This window comes from Microcaecilia unicolor, chromosome 6, assembly GCF_901765095.1.
Source record: "Microcaecilia unicolor chromosome 6, aMicUni1.1, whole genome shotgun sequence".
In the NCBI taxonomy this organism is placed as follows: Eukaryota; Metazoa; Chordata; class Amphibia; order Gymnophiona; family Siphonopidae; genus Microcaecilia; species Microcaecilia unicolor.
In genome coordinates this window covers 88,498,613-88,524,362 of record NC_044036.1, presented here as the reverse complement: position 1 = coordinate 88,524,362, position 25,750 = coordinate 88,498,613, and the positions used below count along the sequence as shown (strand labels likewise).

Genomic DNA, 25,750 nt, shown 5'->3' with positions numbered 1-25,750 from the left:
TTAAGTTGCTGCGGCCAAAACTAAAACTGGATAGTCAATGCCAGTCGCTGGCTATGGCCCAGCATTGAATATCCGGGGTCAGTGCTGCTGGCAGCAGCTAATCGTGTTGCCTGCTGCCAGGGGGTAAGAATTTATATAAATGACCAGAATACTGTCATCTGTGCACATCTTAGTGCACGTACATATATAAATGCTAATATTCCAACTATTCGCTATTCTAAAAATGTGACGGTGTGGGGTCTGGATGGAGCATAAGCAGAGACAATTATGCACTTAGATTATAGAATACTATAATTTGTGTGTGTTCTTTTGTGATTTAGGTGCAATCATTTCTTTAATTCTAGACACTGGTGTTCTATAAAGAAAAGTACATGTGTCCTTTTCTTTACAGAATAGGATACAGGTAGGAGGTGACCATTTATAGAATTGCCCTCCAAGTGGTAAAATACTGTAGCCAATTAAACCCCATTACCAGAGCAATAACAAAAGAAGTTAATAAATGATTCCTTCTAAGAATGCACTTAATCTATTCATGTTTCTGTTCTGAATCCTCTATCAAAGAGAGTATAAGAAAACGGAAAAAGAGAGGACTATCCAGAAGCATTAGACAGTCTTTCTGTTCCAAACACATAGCAAAGAGAAAGAGGGATATTGTAGGATTGTAACATTTGAAGTAAGCAAAGTTTTGGTTTACTTATTCATGGGAAAATGACAAAAGGCAGGGAAAGAGGAAGAGGAGCTAAATGATGACAAAGAAATCAAGGAAAGGCATTATAGAGGGAAGAGATGGAAAGATAAGGACAGAGGAGAAGTGATGAGAGGAGACAAAAAAAGATGAAAAGCAAAACAAACAAAAAGAAAAAGGACGGCAAAAGATAAATCTCTGTTGGTTATTTATTACAGAGGCCTGAAAAAGCATCAGAACTCATTGACCAAAACTATTATAGTGCAAGCAGTTGAGAAAAGTTTGGGATTTATGGAACATGGAAAGCCTACTAGAGAAGACTTAGAAATTCTAGAAAAACATTAAAAACCTGCAACTTTATAACATCTTCGTTAGCCCCATGGACCAACCAGGCTGAGGATAGACATTTAGATGTGTTAATTCAAGTTAATATGATCAGGGAGAACGATTGCAGGAAGAATAATTCTGCAAGGATGCCAGCTGAATCAGATTTGCCTGACAATTATAAAGCTGTAGACACAGATGGTTGCTATTTGATTATTATAATTCTAAAACATCAATAAATAAGACTTTCCACAAAGAATTAATGGAGCCTACCTTCTGTGATCTGAATATATATGCACACAAGCTTGAATATGTATGGATGCCATCATTACCAAAAGCACACAGGTGTTTGGATTCTCCTGGACCTCATGGGTGTAGCTAGGACACAGGGGCATGGAGGGGCATTTTAGATATGACGTCTAAATCCATTTTTGAATATTTTGTGAAAAACATCCAAAAATCCAGTAGCGGACATGACCATTTTCAAATCAGAAAAATGTCCAACTTTTTGTTTTGAAAATGGTCATTTGCTAGATGTTTTTGTGTTCAGTGCATCTTTTAGGACTATTAAAAAAAAACAAAAACAAAAAACAGTCCAAGGGGAAAATGCACAAAAACAAGCCATTGGGATGTATGAGAGGCCAGCATTCTTAGTAGACTGGCCACACAGACATCCCAGCAGAGCACTAGGGCATCCTAGGGGGCACTGCACTGGACTTCACATAAAAGGTTCCAGGTACATCTCTCACCACTACCCTCTTATATTGTTTGGTGAGCCCTCCAAAACCCACCAAACATCTACTGTACACCACTACAATATCCCTTATGCCTGCAGGTGTCACCTAAACATGGGTACAGTAGGTTTTTGGTGGGTTTTGGAGGGCTCACACTTTCCACCACACATCTACCATTTAGAGTGGAATATGGGCCTGGGTTCCCTTCTCTACAGTGCACTGCACTGACCATTAGGCTACTCCAGGGACCTGCTTCCTGTTCTAATAGGACTAGCCATAACATCTGAAGCTGTCATAGAGGCTGGTATGTAGTTTCTTTCACATCTTTGGGGTGTGTGAAAGAGTTGGTGTCTACTGGGGGAGTGTTGGGGGTCATGCCTTAATCCCTCCGGCAGTCATCTCATCCTTTAGGGCACCTTTTTCTGACTTAGGTATGACTGAAACAGGCCTAGACCAAAACACCTAACTTTTAGCCCTGAATGTTTTTGCTATGTTCCATTACAGCAGAAAAATGTTGAAGTTTTGGGAATGCCCAAATCCCGCCCCCAACAAGCTCCCTTGTGATTTGGATGCACTACAGAGAAAAGCATCTCAAATCAGAGTTTTTGAGAAAAACATCCAAATGCCACGTTATACCGTTTTTGAGACATTTTTCTCTTTTGAAAATGAGCCCCATAGTTATCAACAAGGGCTACTGTTATGGCATGTTATTTTCTACTAACTCATGCTATTTTAGCACAGGTCCCATTTTAGAAGGCCTGTTTATGATTTTGACATCCAAAAGGGTGCAGTTACCACAGTTAAATACTACAGCATAAAAAATAAAATAAAAAATAGGAGACAATTCCTAGGGGAGGTGGGAGGGTTTGTTATAATTTAAGGCCTGCTGTCCTCGGAGAATACCCAATACAGGTAAGTATCTTCACTTTCTCCGAGGACAAGCAGGCCATTAATTCTCAAAAGTGGGGTATCCCTAGCATCCGGATTCACAAAAAACAACAAATATTGGTCAATTGGACCTCGCAACGGCAAGGACATAACAGAGATTAACCTGAAACTGTATACAAACGGAGTGAGAGTGCAGCCTGGAACAGAATAAAATGGACCCTGGGGGGGTGGAGTTGGATTCTAGACCCCAAACAGATTCTGCAACACTGTCTGCACAAACCAACTGTCGCATCAGGCATCCTGCTCTAGGCAGTAATGAGATATAAATGTGAGGACTGAAAACCACATCTCAACCTTGCAAATTTCTTCAATGGAGGCTGACTGCAAGTGGGCTATTGATGCAGCCATGGCTCTGACATTGTGAACCTTGACATGACCCTCGAGGGTCAGTCCAGCCTGGGCATAAGTGAAAGAAATGCAATCTGCCAGCCAATTAGAGATTGTGCGTTTCCCAATGGCAACCCCCATTCTGTTGGGATCAAAAGAAACAAAAATTTGGGTGGACTGTCTGTAAGGCGTTGTCTGTTGTCTGCTCCACGTAATAGGTCAATGCTCGCTTGTAGTCCAATGTGTGCAAGGTGCTCTCGCCAGGATGGGCATGAGGTCGGGGAAAGAATGTTGGCAAGACAATCGACTGGTTCAGATGGAACTCCAACATGGCCTTAGGTTGGAATTTAGGGTGTGTGGGAGGACTACACTGTTGTGATGAAACTTAGTATAAGGTGCATTCATTACTAGAGCCTAAAGCTCACTGACTCTACGAGCTGAAGTAACAGCCACCAAGAAATGACCTTCCAGGTCAAGTACTTCAGATGGCAGGAAGTCAATGGCTGGAAAGGAGCTTTCATCAGCTGGGTGAGAATGACATTGAGGTCCCATGACACTGGTGGAGGTTTGACAGGGGGCTTTGACAAAAGCAAACCTCCCATGAAGCAAACAACTAGACACTGTCCAGAGATGGGCTTACCCTCTACATCAGTGTTTCCCAAGTTTGGTTCTGGAGTCCCCCTTGCCAGTCAAGTTATCAGGATATCCACAACAAATATACATGAAAGAGATTTGCATATAATGGGAAAATGTATGCAAATCAAGTTCATGCATATTCATTGTGCATATCCTGAAAACCTGGCTGGCAAGGGGTACTCCAGGACCGAACTTGGGAAACACTGTTCTGCATGTTGATGGTAAGTACTAATTGCACTGAGATGAATCCTTACGGTGTTGGTCTTGAGACCAGTCTCAGAAAGGTGTATTCAAGCAGGGTCTGTGTAAGGCAGGACACAGGATCTAGGGCCTTACCTTCACAACAGATGGCAAACCTCCTCCATTTGAAAGAATAACACCTCTTAGTGGAATCTTTCTTGGAAGCCAGCAAGACCTGGGAGACACCCTCTGACAGACCCAAGGAAGCAAATTCCAGGCTCTCAACATCCAGGCTGTGAGGGCCAGAGACTGAAGGTTGAGATGCAGGAGAGATCCCTCATTCTACGTAATAAGGGTCAGAAAACACAAATTATCTTCAGAGAATAATTCCAGAAGAAGAGGGAACCAGATCTGCCATGAACAATAAGGTGCAATCAAAATCATGGTCCCATGGTCTTGCTCGAGTTTCAGCAAAGTTTTCCCCACAAGAGGTATGGGAGGATATGCATACAGAAGGCCTGTCCCCCAATGAAAAAGGAAGGAATCTGATGCTAGTCTGTCATGAGCCTGAAGTCTGGAACAGTACTGAGGGACTTTGTGACTCAGATAAGTGGCAAAGAGATCCACCAAGGGGGTGCCCCTCACTCTGAAGATCTTGCGGGCAATACACATGCTGAGAGACCACTCATACAATTGCATAACCCTGCACAGCCTGTTGGCCAGACTCTTGTTTTTGCACACCAGATAAGTGGCTCGAAGGAACCAGATGGCCTCCTGACACAGAGGGCATGATCCGGTGCCCCCCTGCTTGTTGGTGTAATACATTCAACCTGGTTGTCTGTTTGAATGAGTACCATTTGGTGAGACAGCCTATCTAAGAAAGCCTTTAGAGCATCCCAGATCACCCAGAGAGCTAGAGACCTCTTTCCTGGATGGACCAGGCTCCTTGAGTGTGAAGCTCATTTATATGAGCTCCCCAACCCAGGAGAGACACATCCATCATCAGAACCTTTTGAGGCTGAGGAATTTGGAATGGTAGTCCCAGGGTCAAATTGGATCAAATGGTCCATCAGAACAGAGAGTGAACAAGCTCTGGAGGGGTTGAGCCTGAGCAGGCTGGCAATAAGAGGTGGCACACCTACGTCTCTGAGAGTTGTAGGCACCCCTCCTTGACTTACCAATACCTCCTTGATGAGGAGGCTGGTGCAGAAGGCACCCGGCGGGAGAGAGAAGAGATAGTATCAGTGTGTTTCTATATTTGGTCAGAAACCTCCTCAATCTTCGCTTCAAAAAGGTTATCCTACTTGCAGGGGACATCCACCAACCTCTGCTGAACTGACTGTTCCAAGTCATAAAGATGCAGTCATGAGAGTATGGACATTGCTATTCACTGAGCAGAGGTCCTGGATGCCAGATCAAAGGTGTCATAGGCGCCCTTGGCCAAGAACTTAACGACATGCCTTCTGCTGTTTGGCCAACTGGTGTACCGACTCAGCCTCCTCCAGTGGGAGAGAATCGGCCAAGTTTAACAGCTTGCGCACCGAGTCCCACAAGTACACACTCGTAAAGAGCTGGTAAGACTATATATGGGACATGAGCATTGAGGCCTGGAACATCTTCCTCCCAAAAGAGTCCAAGATCCTAGCTTCTCTGACTAGGGATGCTGAGGCATAGTCTCTAGCATTCCTGACCCGATTGAGAGCAGATTCCACCACCATGAAATTGTGAGACAACTGGGGCTTATCAAAACCAGGTGTGTTGTGGTTTTGATAGATGGTGTTGATCTTCTTAGGACAGGGATTGACAGAGTGGACTCTCAGTTTCTATCGAGGACTTCCTTGAGTACTTTGTGGAGAGGGACAGTCACAGCCTTCCAGGACCTTGAGTATCTTAACCCTGGGCTCGTCCTCCACTTCCAAAGGAAATGGAATAGCTTCAGCCATTTCCTTCACAGGAGGGGAACGAAAGGCTTTCCAGAGGAGACTTTCTCCTTTCAAGCAGAGGGGAGGGTTCAGAGGGGATGCCATAGGACTCATCCTCCTAAAAGTACCTTGGATCCTCCTCTGACTCCTGTGAGCATTCCTCATTGGTGTCAGACAGAAACTCCTCGTGAGAGGGCTGAAACCAAACTTGCCTTGACTTTGATGTCCCCAGGAGAGGCATCGAGAAGTTGGCTCCTGCCTCGACTCCAGCAAAGCTTCTTCCATTGACATCAAGGGGGTACCGGCCTGGGTGGCAATCAACACTGGGGCCGCATGTGGCACCGGCGGAGGCCATACTGCAGGCTGAGGCTGACGAGGGACCACAACGGGCGGCACAGTAGGCACAAACACCCCTGATACCGATACACATTGTTGCAAAAGGCCATCCAACAGCTCAGGGAGCAAGACCCAGCTACGCTCATCGAGAGTTGACACCAGGAAAGACTGGGGTGCCAGACTCCAGACAAGCTGCAGAACTGATGAGGACAAGAAGGGAGTCAGGTCCTGGCTTCTTGGGGACAGATACATCGTTACCTCCTGAATAGAGGGGGAGCGATCCTCCCGGCACTGACCCTTCTCGGGTGCTGAATCCCTCGACGCCCCATAGCTCCTAGCATCATACATCGAGGACGACTGATGCCAATGCTTCTTAGTCTTCATCTGGAGTTCGGCATTGAGTCAAGGACTTGAACCTGGCTCCAAAAATCGTTGCGCTTTGAACCTATCTGGACACCTGAGTCCTCTTCTTCATCCAAAGACAAAGGTCACAGTTGGAAGGAATATGGTTGGGTCCTAAGCACTGAAGATATCAAGAATGGGTGTCATTAGCAGAGATTGTCTGATTGCACTAGGTATAGCACTTAAAGCCACCGGGTACTTTTGTGGACATGGAGGGAAAAACTTCCACAGCCAAATCAAAAGACATGATGGTGCCTGAAAAAAAGGGAAAGGCACCAGAAAAAAGTCAAGGGAAATACCCGATGAAAGACTAGGCCTAAACACGGTCTATGTCATGATAAATAAAGGAAACTTAAAAACAGAAAAAAGGAACTAAAACTGTATGAGAAGAGAAGGGGACCGAAGCCCAGAAAAGGTACTGTGAAAAATCGTGAAAAAAGACAAAAAGGCAGAAAAAATAGCTCTTCCAGGAGTGAAGAAAAAGCACAAACGTAACCTCTCCTCACCTCAGTAGAAAAACAACTGTGGTAACCGCGGCAGGCAGGAAGGAAGACACCCGTGCATGCATGGTGGAGCATGTCTCACGTTCCACAATGCTCTGTAAAGCTTGTTATAAGCTCCGGACCAGGTAACGTGGTGCCGTGTTACCCACTTGTAAAAATTAATGGACTGCTTGTCCTCGGAGATTACTATAGTATTCTACTTTAGCTTTTTTTATGTGAATGTTCTTATAGCTTTTCTCCACATGGTTTTGCTTGTGCCAGTCTTGGATTTGACCCATTTTCTTTCTAGTTTCCAGCATAGTTTTTTCATTTGTAGTAGTTCACCATTAAACCATGGACGTGGTTGTTTTTGGTTCCTTGTTTTCATTGAAAAGTGCAGTTGATAGTCTTTATACCCCTAACTCTATTTTTGGATTAAATCCACCCGAGTAAGAATATTAAAACACAGGAGCAAAACTAACTCATTCTAATTAAAAACACTATATGTAAATCGACTCAAAAAAAAGACAGACTATACAATTTAATGCACCACTCCAGGCACCACACTTAGGCGCAGTGCTGCAAGGTGGTGCACCCCCTTAGCTCAACGGTTTAAATAACCCGCTGCCATTTATGTTTCAGGGCAGAGTTGAGCTCCCACGTCCACTGCTAGATGACAAGAAAAAACAGGGATGGAGCATGCTCCCATGCCCAGAATCAAACAGATTAAGAAGAGCAAATAATAATACAGTCAGATTGCAGTTGGAGTGATTTGAAAGCAGTAGAAATGTTTGTAAAAGTCAAGAAGTTGGGCCTGTAAATTACCCTATTCTATAATATCATGCCTAATTTTTGGGAACACCCCTGATCCACCTATGTCTTTCCTATGGCCACACCCCCTTTTGAGCTTGCATGATACAAAATTTAGGGGGCACATTTTATAGAATAGGGTGCAACCCAAATAAGTGCCAATTAATGTCAATTATTGATTAATGGCTCATTAGCTAATTAGTTTACACATGGATCTGGGATTTGTGCACAACTTTGTGCACCCAACTATGGGCAACCTATATAGAATCCAGGGTAAGTGCATCCACACCAAACAGGAGCTAATGATTGCCCGCTAATTGCAATGTTAGTGTGCAACTGAATAGTCAACATGCTGGGAATGACCCACACATTAGCATGCTAATTTTGCTGTTAGCGCATTCTACTTTTCAGTGCTAAGCCATGTTAACAGTAAATTTTAGTACCCTTTAGTAGGACCCCCAAGTGTGCTAACACCACTAAAGTTGATTGTTAGTAAAAAGGACCCAAAGCAGTGGTGTGCTGGTAAATGTTTAACAACAGGCTCTCTCTCCTGTCCCCCTCTGCGCCCCCCCGATCCCCCTCTGCGCCCCCCCGGTCCCCCTCTGTGCCCCCCCCCAAAATTGTAGAGTTGGCTATAGCCGGGAAGAGAGCCTGGGGGGGGGGGGGTGGCAATGCATTACTCCAGGAAAAAAAAATTAAATGATCCCAAGTTCGAATCTAATTCATGTTTAGTGTGCGATAAAATGCCATAAATAAGTAAATAAATATAAACTTTTAATTTTGAGCACCTGATTCTCAAAGTGAACATATTCCAAACACTATAATGAAAATAAAATGATTTTGTTCTACCTTTGTTGTCTGGTGACTGTTTTTCTGATCATGCTTGCCCAGTATCCGATTGCTGCGTATGCCTTGTAGCGCTATAGAAATGCTAAATAGTAGTAGTAGTATTCTGCTGCTATCTGTCCTCTTAACTCCGTTTCCAGGGCTTCCTTTCCATTTATTTCTTTCCTTTCCTCCTTTCTTCTTCATTTCTGGTCCTCAGCTTCTGCCCATTTTCTTCATCCATGTGCAGTTTTTCTCCTCTCTTCCTTTTCCCTCATCTCATCTCCTTCCTCACTCTTCCCTCCCCTCCATCCATGTCCAGCATTTCTTCTCTCTCCCCTCCTCTCCCCTGCCCTCCATCCACCCATGTCCAGTGACCCTCCTTTCTCCTGCCCTCCATCCACCCATGTTCAGCAGTGGCCCTCCTCTCCCCTGCCCTGCATGCACCCATACCCAGCGACCCTTCTCTCCCCTCCATCCACCCATGCCCTGCGACTCCCTTCTCTCCCCTGCCACCCCCTCCCGAGTTGTTCAGCGAATTCTCCTCCCTCCCTCCGGATCCGGTCCCTCACCGACCTGACTCTGAGTCACCCTGCCTTGTCCTTCGAATTCTTCGGGGCAGGCAGTCCTGCCTGCTCGCTGCCAGCACTGACTCTCCCCTGCTGGATCGCGCTTCAAAATGGCCGCCGAGACTTACAAGGGCGGCCTCCAAGACTTCAGCAGAAGTCTCGCGAGGCCGCCTCTGGAAGTCTCGGCGGCCATTTTTAAAGCGCGAACCGGCAGTGGGGGAGAGTCAGCGCTGGCAGCGGGCAGGCAAGACTGCCTGCCCCGAAGAATTTGAAGGACAGGTCGGTGAGGGACGGATCCGGAGGGAAGGAGGAGAGCTGGCTCGCGCTTTTTAACAACCGGCTCGCAAGTTGGAAGAAAAGTTAAGAACCGGTGTGAGCTGGCTCCACCACACCACTGACCCAAAGTGTAAAATGAGTCCTATGTTAAAATAATGCTTGTTAATGCATGTTAATGGGTGATAATGCAGTAGTGCTTTTTAGTAAGTCTAGCCCCTAATGAGCTGATTTGCATGATCTTGTATCACTTATACTTTGAATAAAAATTTTCATGCAGAAATCTAGGCAATGATGGGAAATTTTGCAAATGGAGCATCATGAGCTAAAATGCCAAATAGTACATACTATCATAAATAATGCACACTAGTTCATGTTTTATTTATTAGGATTTATTTAATGCCTTTTTGAAGGAATTCACTCAAGGCAGTGTACAGCAAGAATAAGTCAAACATAAGCAATAGACAATTACAGCAGTAAAAATATTCAAACAATACAAAGAACGGCATAGTATGCTACATTACAATGCCAACACAATACACAATAAAATATTTTGATAGACAGCATAGGGTGTAGGCAAAGATGGAACATATAAATAGATGAGATAGAGTAAAAAAGATAAGAAAATAAGGGACTAGTTAAAGAGAATTGCAAATGAGTTCAGAAAGGTACTTGAACATTATCTTGGCTAGGGTAGGAGTGGATAAACATGTCCTGATATAATATGTACACCTAGTGTCATTTATTTCTTCTGTTAAAGGCCTGGTTGAAGAGCCAAGCTTGCACCTGCTTCCTGAAGTAGAGATAGTCTTGCGTTAAGTGAAGCTTTTCAGGGAGTGCATTCCAGAGTGTGGGGGCTACTCCAGAGAAGGCTCGCTTGCGGGTACCACATGGTGTGATGTCCTTTGGAGAGGGTGTGGTTAGGAAAACTCTTTGGGAGGACCTTAGTGACCTTGAAGGTGTGTAAAGCCAAGCTTGCAACTGCTTCCTAAAGTAGAGATAGTCTTGTGTTAAGCAAAGTCTTTCAAAGAGTGCATTCCAGAGTGTGGGGGCTACTCCAGAGAATGCTCACTTGCGGGTATCACATTGTGTGATGTCCTTTGGAGAGGGTGTGGATAGGGAAACTCTTTGGGAAGACCTTGGTGACCCTGAAGGTGTGTAGAGGGTTACCATTTGTGGAGATTTCTTAAAAATGAGAGGTGTATCTAAAACCAATAAAGGTGATAAAAGTAATGAAAGAGATCGATAACTGATATTTTAGAAAAAATTATAAAATAATATTAATAATACTATTGGTGTACTTTCTGTACTGGTTGTTAGTCTTTGAATTTGGTTCAGAATATGACCTTTTCAGGGTCTGAAAGCGTGGAGGATACTAAGTTGGCTTTCGGAAGACTTGTTCTTGTGAGTATTTATTGATGATCATGTGAAGACCCTTGCCTAGGTGTTCACTTTTGTCCCTCCTCTTTTTGCAGTCCATGGCCTTATACCATCTTCCAACGCGGCTTTGACTTGGTCCTCGGAGAGCAGCCATCAGATAAAATATTCAGGTAAGGACATTTTTAGTCTGAATTTTCTACCTTCCAAATGCAAATCAAGCACAAGAACGAAGAGAAGTCCAGGAAACTATCACTTCAGGGAACTTATGTTTGAAGGAAAATATAGTCATTAATATTTTTAGATTTCTTTGAAAGTGTAAACAAAGATATGGGTAAAGGTAATCCAGCTGATATAGAAACAGATTTAGAAAGGATCTACAAATTAGAATTGAAATATCCAAGTTGGGATGTCTCAAGTTCCATTAGTAAAATGTGGTAAAATAACCCATTGTGACAGTATGTCAGGTTCTCAGGTTCAGAGCCTGCGTGGCCGGGCTCTGGAGCAAACATGAGCCCTTGGGCTGCTGCCGAGGAGCGACAGCAGCAGGCAAAACCCACCAACCAACACTGGGTAAGCACACCGGCAGGGACTGCAGGCACTGCCCAGCGAACCGGAACACGTGGACTGGAATCCCCCGGACTGGAGGACACAGGACTGGAACACACACCGGACCGGAACACACTGGACTGGAACACACTGGACTGGTCCACACAGCTTCACCTGCACTTAGCTACTAAGCCCCCCAGAAGTTGAGCTCCTGGGTTCGAGTAGCCGGCAGGACTTACTGGATACCGGATGACACAGGGACCAGGACTGGAAACAGAAGTGCTCCTAAACCTAAACTGATCTACGTGCTCCCAAGCCCTAAACCAGCAGGAGTGTTCCTAACAGTAAACTGACAAAAGGACTTCCTAAGCCCTATAGTAAACAGGAGCTCCTAAGCCCTGCTCAAGAAAGAGACTTCCTAAGCCCTAAACTAACAGAGCAGGGAACTAAACACAAAGCTAACACAGGTGCTACTAAGCACCAAGCTACAAGCAGAGCTTTACACTAATAAGCTAAACACAGAACTAACCAGCTACCTAAGCACTGCTCTAGCAAGCTAGATACAACTAACAAGGTGCTTCCTAAGCACTACTCTGGCAAGCAACCAGAAGAGCTCCTAGCACTAAAAGGGAAGACAGGGGAGCCACAAGGAAAAAGCAGTGAAGCTAACACATAAGCCAAAAGTGCTTCTAAAGCACCAAACACCAACAGCAAAGACTGCAATGCTCCCAATAGCACAAACACCAGAAGTACTTCTAACAGCAAACTCTGCAGTGTTCCTAACAACACCAAACCCTGAAGTACTTCTATCAGCAACAGAGCTTCCAAAGCCCTGCACACAGCAATGCTTCCAAAACCAAGAGGGAAAAGCAGGAAAGCTAAACACACAAACACCAGTGCACACTGCACTAACACTAACCTGGACCTTAGCAAAAGCAAGCAGGGAAACTAGACACAAAGTCAGAAGTGCACACTGCACCACCCTACCTAAAGCAAACACCACCGTTGCAAAGGCCCTGAAGGAAACAACACCACTTCCTTATCAAGGCCCTCCCTGATGATGTCACACTCCCTAGACCTAGGCAAAAGCACACTGACCCAGAGAGGCCCAACCCACACCAATGCAACACTGTGAAGCACTTGAATCCAGTACACCCAAAGAGAGGTAGAGCAACTCAGGCAACACACACACAGGTGCAGTATAGTGAAACAATTAGAGCCATGCTGCTGGAAGCTGCCAGCACAGAGAGACAGAGCCAGCTCAGAAAGGACAGAGAAAAGAAACAGAAGCCAGCTAAGAAGCTGACCCCCAGGAAAGAGGTAAGTTTGAGAGGGGTTCAGACCCCAATCATAACACAGTACCTGTGTTGATCATGGGGGCGGGGGGCGGAGTTATCAGCTTTCAAATGGAAAAGAGTCATTAGTAGAACACCCCAAGGATCTGTACCAGCACCTGCATTATTTTACATATTCATAAATGGAGCAACAAATGAGGTGACAAAATTTGCATATGAAGCAAAGGGACTTTTTCATTAAAAGTATATCCGGGAATTAATGTGGGAATCTGTGTCATTAGCTCAAGGCCTTGCCATCAATTAATGCTTTGGCTTGACAGTGCAAGCTACTTCTTACCTTAACTGCACGGTGTAGGATGGGGTGGGGAATAGGCAGGGTCGTGCCTAGGGTCTCTGGTGCCCCCCGCAGACTATCAGTTGGTGCCCCCCCCCTTACACACATGGAGCTCACAGCTGCATGTCTCTCTTGGCCAAACCGTCAGTTGCTCTCACTTTGTTCCCGGACAGATTTCTAACAGGAGCTGATCATCCAATCAGAGAGCCCTATTTGAATGCAGATTAACATACAGACACTCTAATGGGAATTTTTAGTCAAAACACTAGATAAACCCTTCGTTTTTGGATCAAACTTCACAGTTTTGATCAAAGCCATGCCCTAACATTAAGGCTGTAAACATTTCCATCAATTTTTACCCATAAATATGCAAATGAGAACCTCCCAAAAACGGACTAATTTGCATATGATTTTAAACAAATCTGAGCATATGACAACCAAGTACAGACTCCCAGCACCTGAATTCTGCAATTAGATTTAATGCAAATACTTTTAAAACTTAAAAAAAAACAATCAGATTTTCACTTACCAGCTCTTCCTCTTTGAAACTACTGTTGAAACCATCAGCCAATGAAATGGCTTTAGCTGTAGCTATCCCAGAATACCTGATAATTATGCACACAGCATGCCCTCTTCTCAGTGTACATGATGCTCAGAAAAAAAAACAAAAACTTTGAACCACTTACAGATTTTAACAATTACACTATTTATTTTTTATTTCTCCCTGTCTCACTTGCACACCTCCCTCCAAACCTGTTCTCTTTAATTTGAATGTTGTTCACTTCAAGCTCACCCCAAATGAGAAGTTGTTCCCACACCAAAGACATATATAGCACTCGTTGTATTCATTTTAAACAACTTCAGCACTGCTGGGCTGCCTTCACTTTCTGATGCGGAGGGGGAAGGGCAGGGGAGAGAGGAGAATCACAACTACAGGTAAAAGATTTTGCAAGTGAACGGACCTGGGCGGTGCCCTCCAGAGGTAAGTGCCCCCCTGCAGTGCTTACCCCGTGCCCTCCAGAGGTAGGTGCCCCCCTGCAGTGCTTACCCCGCTTACCATATTGGCACGGCCCTGGGAATAGGGGTGGGGTGTGAACTCAGATTGCAATTAATTCATGTTAGCTTATCATATGTTAAATATTGGAGCAGGTGATGCACTTAAGCACCTGTGTTGAGGACTTATCGCTTAAATAACTGCACAACATAAACATTTTTTTCTTGGCACAGCAAGATTTTACTGGATTGATGCTTTCCAATGTCAGTGTTCTATAATTCACCTCTTATATCATTCAAATCTGAGATTTATTTCACAAATGCAGACAAGTGGTGAGACATATGTGCATTCTGAATGGTGAGCTGAATAGTTTGGACATAGCATTGTTGAAGACGACAACTAATATCACTATTCAGGAGTTTCAAATTCCTATTAATTCAGCCAGTTCTCTTTGTGCAATTACAGATTTCTTTATAGAATGCCATGGGACACAGAAGGCCGATATGTATCCCATGGTATGAGTGAACCAGGTAGGAGGGGCTCTTGACCAGTTAAATCACGTTGACTAGGGCCTGCCCAATATTCAGCTGCACTTAACCAGTTAAGCTCTGGAACTCGTTGCCAGAGGAAGTAGTATCAGCAGTTAGTATGTCTGGGTTTAAAACAGGTTTGGAAAAGTTCCTGGAGGAAAAGTCCATATTCTGCTATTAAAACAGACATGGGAAAAGCCATTATTTGTCCCTGGAATTGGTAGCATGGAATCTGCCAGGAACTTGTGACCTTGATTGGTCACTGCTAGGAGCAGGATGCTGGGCTAGATGGACTACTAGTCTGACCCAGTATGTCTATTCTTATCCTATATAATAATTCTCACCTCCAACATTCTGAGGCTGCCTGGAACCGTGGATCATGTTGGAGTAGATAATAGTAATGTCACACACTATTGGCCAGTAGAAGGGAGAGGGGCGGAGCCACGATACAGGGAGCAGCGAATCAGCACAACACGGGGAATGCATAGCAGCAGGAACAGAAGCCTCTCTCACACAGTCACTCTCTCAAACATACACACTCAGAGGAAAACCTTGCTAGCGCCCGTTTCCTTTCAAACAGAAACGGGCCTTTTTTACTAGTAGTCTTATATTATAATGAATATCTGCTCAGACTGCCAAGATGTTATCCAGTGACTCAAAATAGTAGGGAAGGAATATAGGCTGACCAATAAAACAGACTTCCAGAGGCTGATTGCAGTAAATATGACACGGAAGTGTGTTTCAGCAATAAAATGCCTGCCTCAGGAGTCAATGTATCTGATATTTAAAATCTATGTATTATGCAATTGTGGTAATTGAGAAAAACACCAAATGTCATTTTGAAGTGAGACAGCAACTGCCACACAATGTACACACTACAGGCAGGTATTTTATTGCTGAAACACAGTTCTGTGTCAAATTTGCTGCAATCAATCTCTGGAGCTCTGCTTCATTGGTTGGCCTACGTCCCCTCCCTACTATTTTGGCTTTGCCATTTTGTTTCGCAGGGAACATTTCCTTCGTATTGTGGTGTGTTGCTATCTTGTTAGTGCCAGAGCAGTCCAAAGGCGGAGTCTAGATGGAACCAAGAGTTTCCTAGTTAGTGGTGATTTTCAGTCTGCTAACCAAAAAACTACCTAGATTACAAATTGGTTGTGCTAACTATTCAGGTACCAGTCTGAATATCACCGGTAGCTGGATAAGTGCCAGTAGCCACCCAAACCGCAAATATTCAGCACCAGGATCCCAGAATAGCTTGGTACTTAATTTTTAGGTAAAAAAATGATGACAGTGGCCAGCATTGGAAACAAAACAAAACATTGAGAACCACAAGGTAAATATTGCTTGGATGTTGCTTGGGCAGTGCAAAAATATACATGTACTTCCTGTTTTGCATGGGAAGATGTACATTTGAAAAAATATCCTCATCAGGTTTTGCATTTCCTCCAAGGCATGCATAAGTGTCAGCAAACTGATTTTGGCCAGGGTATTATAGGAGTGATTGAGAACACAGTTATGCTTAGCTTTCTGGTCTTTAAAGTTCCACAAAATATGGTAAAATATGTAATTAGGAACTTGATTTTTTTCATTGGTATCTGCAAAATATGTGTAATTTTCAGAAATATGGTGCTTACATGTGCAAGTTGCAAAGTGACATCATTCTTCTTTTTCTTAACATGTTTTTATTTGGTTATGGTTACTCCCACTGCATATTTACAGAAATGCATAGGTATCTCTAGACATATTTTACAAAAGGCTCTGACTCAGCAAGCCTTTTATAAAACACATGGGGAATTGAAAATATTCTGACTTGCATGTCCCTTTTCTGACCTAAACACCCTATTAAACATCTTCCTTTAAGGGATGCAAGTTAATTGCAGTTAACTTTGTTATTAATGCATTCATTATTAATCATGATTTAAACAATGAAGCACATTGAAGTGTCTCCTGTCTCCTCCAAACATCTTTTCTGCTCTTTTCCACTCCCAACCCCTGTCCTTGGTGCGATCTAGCACCTTTCCCCCACTTGTGATTCAATATCACCCCTTCCCTCCGCTCCAGTCTACCTGAAAGATGGTCTTCTATTGGTCCCTGGCAGCAGTAGCATTGCACATATGCTGCCTGTGGCCTGGTCTGAAACGTTCCCTCCGATTTTTCCTGCCTCTGCAGAAACAGTGATGTCAAAGGAGGTGGGACAGGTCAGAAAGAAGCTTCATAACAGGCTGCAGGCAGAATATGTGCAATGCTGCCACTGCTGGGAAACAATAGAAAACCATCTTTAAGGTAGACCGACTAAAGGAGAGGATAAAGGGGAGGATTGAGGGGGGGGCAGATTTTAAACCCCGGGTGGGGAGGGGGGGAGTGAGCCACAGACCCATGAGCATAACTGGAGAGGCCACAAGTGGAAGATATAGCTGAGGCAGTGAGTTCCAGCGGCCACAAGAAGAGCTTGGCATTGCTCATCACCAAATTTGTGTTGTTGCTCATGGGGGTGGAGGGGAGGGAGGGAGCGAGGAAGGGAAGAGAGAGAGAAAATGATAATGGACACCAGGAAAGAAAGAGAGATAATGGACCTGGGAGAAGAGGAGAGGGAGGGAAGGAAGAGAAAGGGAGAAATGGATCTGGGGATGAGAGGGAGGAAGATTATCACTGCTTCAGGGAAAGGAAGGGAGATGAGATTTGATATACCACCTTTCTGTGGATGCAATCAAAATGGTTTGCAAATTATCTACAGGTGACTTGCCGAGTCACAAGGAGCTGCAGTGGGAAATACATAAATAAATAAATAATAAAGTACCTTTAATTGTGTGATTAATTATGATTAAAAATTTTAATTGACATGTGTGCAATACTCATTATGCTCTTTTCTGTTGTTGCAGTCATCAAATCATTGTCTACCAAGATCAAACAGCTAATGCTCTCCAATTTTGTTGTAGTTAATGTTTGCTTACAACACTTACCCTTGATGATGTTGTAGCCTAGTGGTTTCATTTACATTAGGAGCTCAATTTTTAAAATGCTGACCACCAAGTGTAGAATCAGGCCAGGATATTCAATGCCAGGCGTAATCTGGACACTGGCATTGAATATCTGGGCCATGCATGACTGATGGAAGTTATTGGAACATTCAGCAAAAAGGCTTTCCTGCTTATCCAGTTAGTGGACTGAAAATTGCCCCTAGCCAGGTAAATCTTGCCTCTATCTAGACTCCACCCCCTCCAGCACTAACTAGATAGCACCATGGTGGGCTCCCCAGATTTTTAGCACCACTATCTGGTTTGTGCTGCTGAAGATCCAGACTCGGTCAGCATGACTTAACTGAGCAGGAGTCTCTCCTGCCAGGTGAAATTGTTAAAATATTGGGTCTCCTGTCTTCTTCCATTTTTAAATCTGATGCAAAACTGTATCTATATGACATGGAATGTTCAATTTGCGAGTGACTTGAGAGGTGGGGACAAGAAATAGGAAAGGAGCCAAGGGACCTCTATGTCCATATTCAGCTGTTTAAAACTGCAGAATCACTGGGCTGATATGACAGATGTCTGGGGAAAAAAGCAAACTGGACAATTTGAGGAAAGCACATTTAGGAGTAAGCTAGTGCCCTGAGGGAGGGGGTGATATGACTTCAAATATTTCTTGATAGATGCATTGAACTGTTCATTTGTGGGGAATGTTATACTGCAGAAGAAAGGAATAGAGCCTGTTACACTTCATACTGGTAAATCTTTTAAAATCAAGTATTCAATGCCAAAGAATTATACCTGAATAGCAAAACGTAAACCATTTCTGTGGTTTTCTCCTCAACACTTAACCATTGCAACTGGAGTTCATTTCACTTTGAACATACAGCTATTTCCCAGTGTCACCACCTATTGTTTTAAGAGCTTTGTAAATGGTTCATGTCGAAGTAGATTTTACACAGGTCCTGCTGGAATATATTTTGTCATTGAGGAGTTCTTGGGTTCATATTATACGTAATGTTGTTATCTGCCATTTTGGATTGTTGTGGAATATAAGTTTTTTAATAAATAAATAAATAATAAATGATGAAGGCCCTAGTTTTAAAAGTACTGCAAGTTTTGCTTCTTCGCGTCTCTGGTTAAACTCTTATGAAAGGATCCATGGGGTTGGTGTCCTATAGTCTTACTCTGCACGGCAAATAGAACACTGACCATAGATCAATAATGACAAGTAACTAATTGCACTGTACAGTTTCTTCCTCCTCCTTAACCAAAATCTGACACAGGTGTCACAGTTGGTTTTGCACTGTCTTCGATCAGCAGAACCCAGTAGGAAGTGGTGTGGATTAGTGAGCATACAGTAAAGTACTCTCGCTGTGCTTGTTCTCCAAAATGTTATCAAAGCTCCCTACAGGGTGATAGAAGCATTTATAGAGGGCACAGAGATGTGACTGATGCTAAATGATGTCACACTTATGCATTTTATTATTCAGGATTTTTGCAAAGTTGTTAATCTGATTTTCTTTCCTCTGCTTATCAGACTGGAAATTAAAGGTTCACAAGAACAGTGTGCTAAGCAATGAGCAGTTAATTAAAACCTCATGCCAAAGTTGGAAAAATGTTAAGAGTATTAGACTTCATTCAGTCTCTCACAGTCTCCAGTATTTTAAAGTGGAAGAATGCAAATGCCTATCCTGTTAATGGAGAATGGACAGTTCTGAAGACATCCACAAAGTAGAAGAACATATCTTCATTAAAGCTCCAAAAGACATACATGAAGTCTGATTTATCATAGGTTACCTCCCCTTCTTTGTTTCACAGGAAATTATTGGTAAATCAGGCTCATATCCCCCCCCCCCCCCCCCCGATATTCAAAAACATTTTAACTGGCCAGAATCAGCACCTGGGCAATTAAATGCCCCCAAACCAGCTATCCATGAATTTTCAGTGGCCACCAATAACCTGCTGAAAATTCACAATTAGTGGCTAGATGGTTATATTATGCGATATAACCGGCTATCCACCTATTATCAGTGTGAGTTTGGCAGCCATATTTGGCTACGTGAATACCAGGCTTATCTTTGGCCAGGTTAAACTTAACCAGCTAGTGCTGAATATTGGTTTGGCCAGTTGAGTTAGAACTGATCAAAAATAAACTGGATATTCAATGCCGGTCACTGGAAATGGCCCGATTGCGAGAGTTAGCCGTGCTACCTCCTGCGAATCTAATATCGGTCCCATAGTGGGTTTTTTTTATAGGAAAAACATAACGTCAACTATTTCTTGGATGAAATATGTCACCTTGTAACATTTTTAGGAGAAGGAATGGTGATACTTGGGAAATGTCTTTAGTCCCCATTATTCCTAGCTTTGTGTTTCTCCTGATAGATTCACCTATACCCTGGGGGAGGGGATGTGGCTGCCTCTCAGTAAGAGCTTTGTAATCCCCCCAGCTGAATTGGCAATCAACCCTTCAGCCAAGTGCAAGACAGACATGACAGTGATGGAGGATGCTGTAGAGGTCAGGTGAGTACTAAGACATAGAAAATGACTGCAGATGAAGACCATATAACTTATCCACTGCTCATCTATAACATCTACTATCCCTTCCTCTCCCATAAAGATCCTAAACGTTTGTCCCAAGCTTTTCTAGGGGTGGGCTGTCATTTGCAACAACATAGGAAACGTGATCAACACAAACCAAGTGATTGCATGTCATTAAACAAAAACAGTGACCTCAGCAGTGACCTTTTTCACGTGAGCTCACACACCCATGGTTCACCAGCTTTTTCTTATAGCTACGATATCTTTGAATGCTTTGGTGACTTAATTCTCACTCTAGTCCCTGAGATAGTTGGTGAAACAAAATCCGTGGATCCGGGTGTAAGAGAAGAATGTTAACAACTATAACTTTTATTGCTGCAGCTGGCTTTGACATCAACTCAGATAAGTACTCTGCTTTTGTGGAGGGCCCATCCGCTACCCCTCGAGTCACAGCAGGCTCGCCTCCCAGGCCTTTTGTGCCAGGCCTGGTGATTTCTGTCATGGTAGGAGTAAACCCCTCTCACTCCTACCCCTAGTGGGTCCAGAGTAAAAATGGCTTTCTCAAACTCTAGCAGTAGTCTCACAGTACAACTGCTAGGACTCAGACTTTAGTGGTAGTATTGTGAGACTACCGCTAGACGTTCTGGTGGCTATATTTTCCTCCAAAGCCACTAGAAGCAAGAGCAAGTGGGGTTTGCTCCTGCCGTGACAAACAGTATACTACCAGGCCTGACCTGGGGGAGAGCCTGTTGGAGGATGGCATAGGTGGTCTTTTGCAGGATAACATGATTGGAAGGGGGGGTCAGACAAATTCTCTTGATTGTATGGGGGATTCGAGAGGGGGGGATTGCAGAGGTCACCAGGGGATAGAATCTTGGCAAATTTTTCTTTAGCACTTAATTTGATGGATCCCTGGCGGCAGCTGCACCCTACCAAGCATGGATATACACATCTCTCCAGGGCTCATGGTACCATGTCTAGACTTGATCACATCCTGGTGAGTCAATCTCTATTTTCATCCATTCAATCTACAGATGTTGGCCCAGGAGAGATATCAGACCATGCTCTGGTGTGGGTCACTCTTGAGGCACCTAGTCATTATCGTCCTGTTCCTGGGTGATGTTTCCCCCTGAATTTATCACCTATTTGAATGACAGATGGAAGAACTTTCTCACAACTAAAGGTCAGCATGCGGATCAGCCTATTTTATTTTGGAATATGGCTAAAGCAGTGCAGCAGGGTGATGTTATTACGTATAGCAGTTTATACAACAAAAAATTAACAACTAGCCTTGTAAATGTGGAAAAACGGTATTAGAAGGCCAAGAAACAGTATGCACAATTTCCCACTCAGAAAAATAAAGAGACCCACCTGGCGGCAGAAACAGCACTTAATAAATATAATCATGATAAGACTTTCTATAGTTTATTATATCGAAAATTCAAATTTCATTAATATGGTAACAAGGTGGGAGGTATGTTAGCATGGGTGGTGAAAACCTGGGGTGGGTCTCGAACGATTCCCTCCTTAAATGATTATACTGGCAAGATCATTAACTGCAGCAATCATATTTCAACATTTTTTACAGCATTTTCAAGCCCTTTATTCAGCTCCTGCACCAGTGTCTTTGGAGAAGGTTCACACTCTTTTTTAGGTAGGGCCAACCTCCCTACATAATTCCCTGAGGCGTTCGAGGTTTTGAATCAACCCCTACAGGCCAAAGAAATTCAAACTGCAGTCAAAACCTTGAAGTCACATTCAGCGCCTGGTGCGGACAGCTATATGGGGGAATTTTACAAGATTTTGCAAGTGCCTTTGGTGGGGCCTCTTCTATCTTATTATACCATTGTAGTAGAGAAGGGCTATTTTCCCTTATATGATAATACCGCCTTTGTCACATTATTACCTGAACCTGGCAAACCTAGGGACAGGGCGGACTCCTATAGACCAATCTCACTTATAAATGTGAATCTCAAAATCCTGTCCAAAATTTTAGCTAATCGATTAGCCTCTTACTTACATGCCCTGACTGGCCCAGAACAAGTTGGCTTTGTTAAAGATAGGCAGTCTATTCTTAATTTTATTTTGGTATGTCACTATCCTATGTGAATGAGTGATTTTCGTCCATGCAATGCTCATCCAGAGAATATCGCATTTTACATTTCCCCAGTTGCAGAAATGTATCTTACAAAACAATCCACAATGTTAACTTTTTTATCAATGCCAAAATCTGGAATTCTCTTCCTAAACAAATTAGATATACTATTGATTATGGGTTATTTTGTCATTTATTGAAAACTTACTTTTTGTAGCTCAATCTTCAACAATATTAGAACTCGTGCTGAATATTATTTAGTTCATTATATTTCACTTCTTCCTGATGCCCCACTGAATTTGCCCCATCACTTTTTATATAATATTTTTAACTATGTATTCTTTAAATGCAACTCTAATTTATTTCTTTTCTATTATGTTTATATTGTAAGCCACATTGAACCTGAGTTCTACTTGGACTACTGTGGGATAGAAGTACCATAAATATAGAAAGTAATAATGTTCGTAAAATCTTGCTGGCCTTAAGTTATGGGAATGTGCACGATATCTCCCTCTTGACTGTGTTTGGACGCTAAGAAGACCTTCGATAAGGTCATTTGGCCTCATTTGTTTGCAGTCTTACAGAGGGTAGGAATCAGTAGTTGGTTTCTCCAACTATTCATACCCTATGTACTCACCCTATGGCACAAATCCTAATTAATGGGGAACACACTACTGTTTCTAGATCTGTAAAGTTACTCATCGGGGATGGCCCCCTGTCTCCCCTTTTGTTTTTATTAGCCATGGAGCCCTTACTACGGGTTATACATGGGGACCCCTCCAAACAAAGAATATCCATCTTAGAGACCGAAATTAAGGCATTAGCTTTTGCAGAGGACCTGTTGGTAATTCCTACAGATCCACAAACAACCCTCCCTTGTTTATTACAGGTCATAGAGGTTTTGGGGCAAATTTTGGGTTTTGTTCTTAATTTGGTGAGCACTCCCCTTCCCCCCAGAAGTTCGGTCTTCATGGAGGGGCTGATTCCCCTTACAATGGGAAGATCAAGCATTACAATACCTCGGAATATATCTGCCTCAAGATTTAGACACCCTTTACGTTGTAAATGCACTCAATCTGCAGCCCCTCATTACCTCTCTACCCTCATCTCCCCTTACGCTCCTACCCGTAACCTCCGCTCACAGGACAAATCCCTCCTCTCAGTACCCTTCTCCACCACCGCCAACTCCAGGCTCCGCCCTTTCTGCCTCACCTCACCCTATGCTTGGAATAAACTCCCTGAGCCCATACGCCAAGCCCCCTCCCTGCCCATCTTCAAATCCTTGCTCAAAGCCCACCTTTTCAATGTCACTTTCGGCACCTAACCATTATTCATCTATTCAGGAAATCTAGACTGCCCCAATTTGATTGACTGCACTTTTTTGTCCTTTAGATTGTAAGCTCCTTTGAGCAGGGACTGTCCTCTGTGTTAAATTGTACAGCGCTGCGTAACCCTGGTAGCGCTTTATAAATGTTAAGTAGTAGTAGTAAATGTCAAATCCCTGATAGCCGATTTAAGAGAGTGATTACACCTGTGGGCTTCCTAACCTCTGTCCCTCTGGGGGAGAATTCATTTATTCAATATGATGCTAGTTCCTCGCTGTCCTTAACCGGATAGTGCCACTGAATATCCCCTGAGACCGCCCAAACAAAAAGTGGGCAGGTCACTGGGGAGGAGCCCCAGGTTATGTGGGTGATGGTAATATTCAATGCCGGCACCCGCATAGATAAGCGGCTTCAATTAGGACAGCTCAAGAGGGTGCTGGCTCTGAGTATCGGGCCAACACCCACATAACATTTTTTTCTTTCTATTTTTTTCTGTTTCTTTTCTAAAGCCCCCGAACCCCCTCATGCCCCCCAAAATCCTTGATATTCAGTGCCGGTGCATGGCCATAGCCCAGCACTGAATATCCGGGAATAAGTTAGCCAGCTACGATCAATGATTTAAAAAATGCTGGCTGCCGCTGGCTGAATATCAGGGCAAGTGTCTCGACAGCAATTGAAATCTTTTCTGCTACAAATTTGAAAAGACTACCAAAATATGATGCATCAGGAGTCACTGTATAAGTTTGTCCTTCCTCTTTTCATTTCACCACATTGAACCCGCCGTGCAGGATTATGTACTACTGGACAATGACCTAAATTCTCTATGAGAGCGGTCACATTAGGCCATATGTTCTGGTCCTGTCCAGTGGTAACAACTTTTTGGAAAACAGTCATGGGATCTGTACATCGGATGTGGTCCTTTTCTGTGGCCTATGTGCTATTTAATTGCTCTCCCTTACCAGGCCCCTTGCCACAAGCTTTAAACGCTTTTTGAGACAGGCAGTCTTCTTTGATATAAAATCTATTTTGGCAAACTGGATGGGAGATGCTTTTATTTCTATACAACAATGGAGAGCTTTAATGATTCAACAAATGCATTTGGATCGTTTATCTTTTTCAGATTTCTATCATCCTGTGGGACATCAATTTCAAGCAGTATGGGAAAGGTTTTGGCTGACTTTGCCCCCAAGGTCTCGTAGTTACTAACGGAACATTTGAATATTGGACTTTCATAGAAATGCTTATTCTTGTTTGCTTTCTTTGCTCCCTGAGGGTGCTTATTCCTGATGGTATCGGGGGGAGGGGTGCAGGAGGAGGGTATTTTTTGGTGGGGGTTTGGATATGATATGATTGCTTTAACAGCTATTGTATGTGCTTCTTATGCATATTTGCAAATAAAAATGATTGAAACATAGAAATAGCACTGAGTGCACATCTTTTTTCATTCCCATTTACTGAATCTAGTCCGATGAGTGCAATTCCAAAAGCCATTTACTTAGCTAAATGAATGGGCTATCTGGAAATTGCCCATTCCCTCTGAATAAATGTATATGTTAATGGTTCATTGAGAACCTGTGGCTGCCAGGACTATTGTTTTGCTGTGCCCGCAACTCCTCTTTTTTGCCCCCTTCAAAGCAGGCCCTATGCCATGTCTTTTCTCCTATACTCCTCGCCCAGTTGGCCGCAGAGGTGGTGTCGGGCTACTACTACTTTCACCCTCTTGTAGATTTCAAGCTCTTCTACCACCTCAGTCTCACTGTTTTCTTCCTTCGAAGGCCACTCCGTCCGTCTATTTGCTCCTCTGCCTCTCCGAGTAGCAGTCATTTATCGACCCCCTGATAAGTCCCTTTCTTCCTTTCTCACTGACTTTGATGCCTGGTTTTCCTTCTTTTTTGAATCTTCATCTCCTTCCCTCATTCTTGGGGATTTTAGCATTCATGCTAATGATCCCTCTGACTCTTATGCTTCTCAGTTTCTTGCTTTAACATCCTCTTTCCATCTTCAAGTGTGCTCCACTGCCCCCACTCACCAGAATGGCCACTGTCTTGATCTTATCCTCTTCTCAAACTGCTCGCTCTCCAGTTTCTGTGCCTCAACTCTTCCCCTCTCTGACCATCATCTGATAACTTTCACACTTAAACACCCTCCTCCTCAATCCCATCCAATCTTAGGAATCTTCAGGCTATTGACCCTTCTACTCTGTCCTCCAATGTTTCAAATCTCTTCTCTGCCACTATGTTATCCAAGTCTGTCAATGAGGCTGTCTCTTCCTATAATACTATTCTCTCCTCTGC

General features: G+C 43.5%; 1 protein-coding gene across 1 annotated transcript in view; it reads left to right on the top strand.

Moving 5' to 3' along the window:
* Positions 1 to 25,750, top strand: part of ASTN1 (astrotactin 1) — a 481,917-nt gene that overhangs the window by 225,616 nt on the left and 230,551 nt on the right. The window contains exons 9-10 of the mRNA XM_030206744.1: positions 10,929 to 11,003; positions 19,881 to 20,018. Coding sequence (XP_030062604.1) covers positions 10,929 to 11,003; positions 19,881 to 20,018 — 213 coding nt within the window. The remainder of the gene's footprint in view (positions 1 to 10,928; positions 11,004 to 19,880; positions 20,019 to 25,750) is intronic.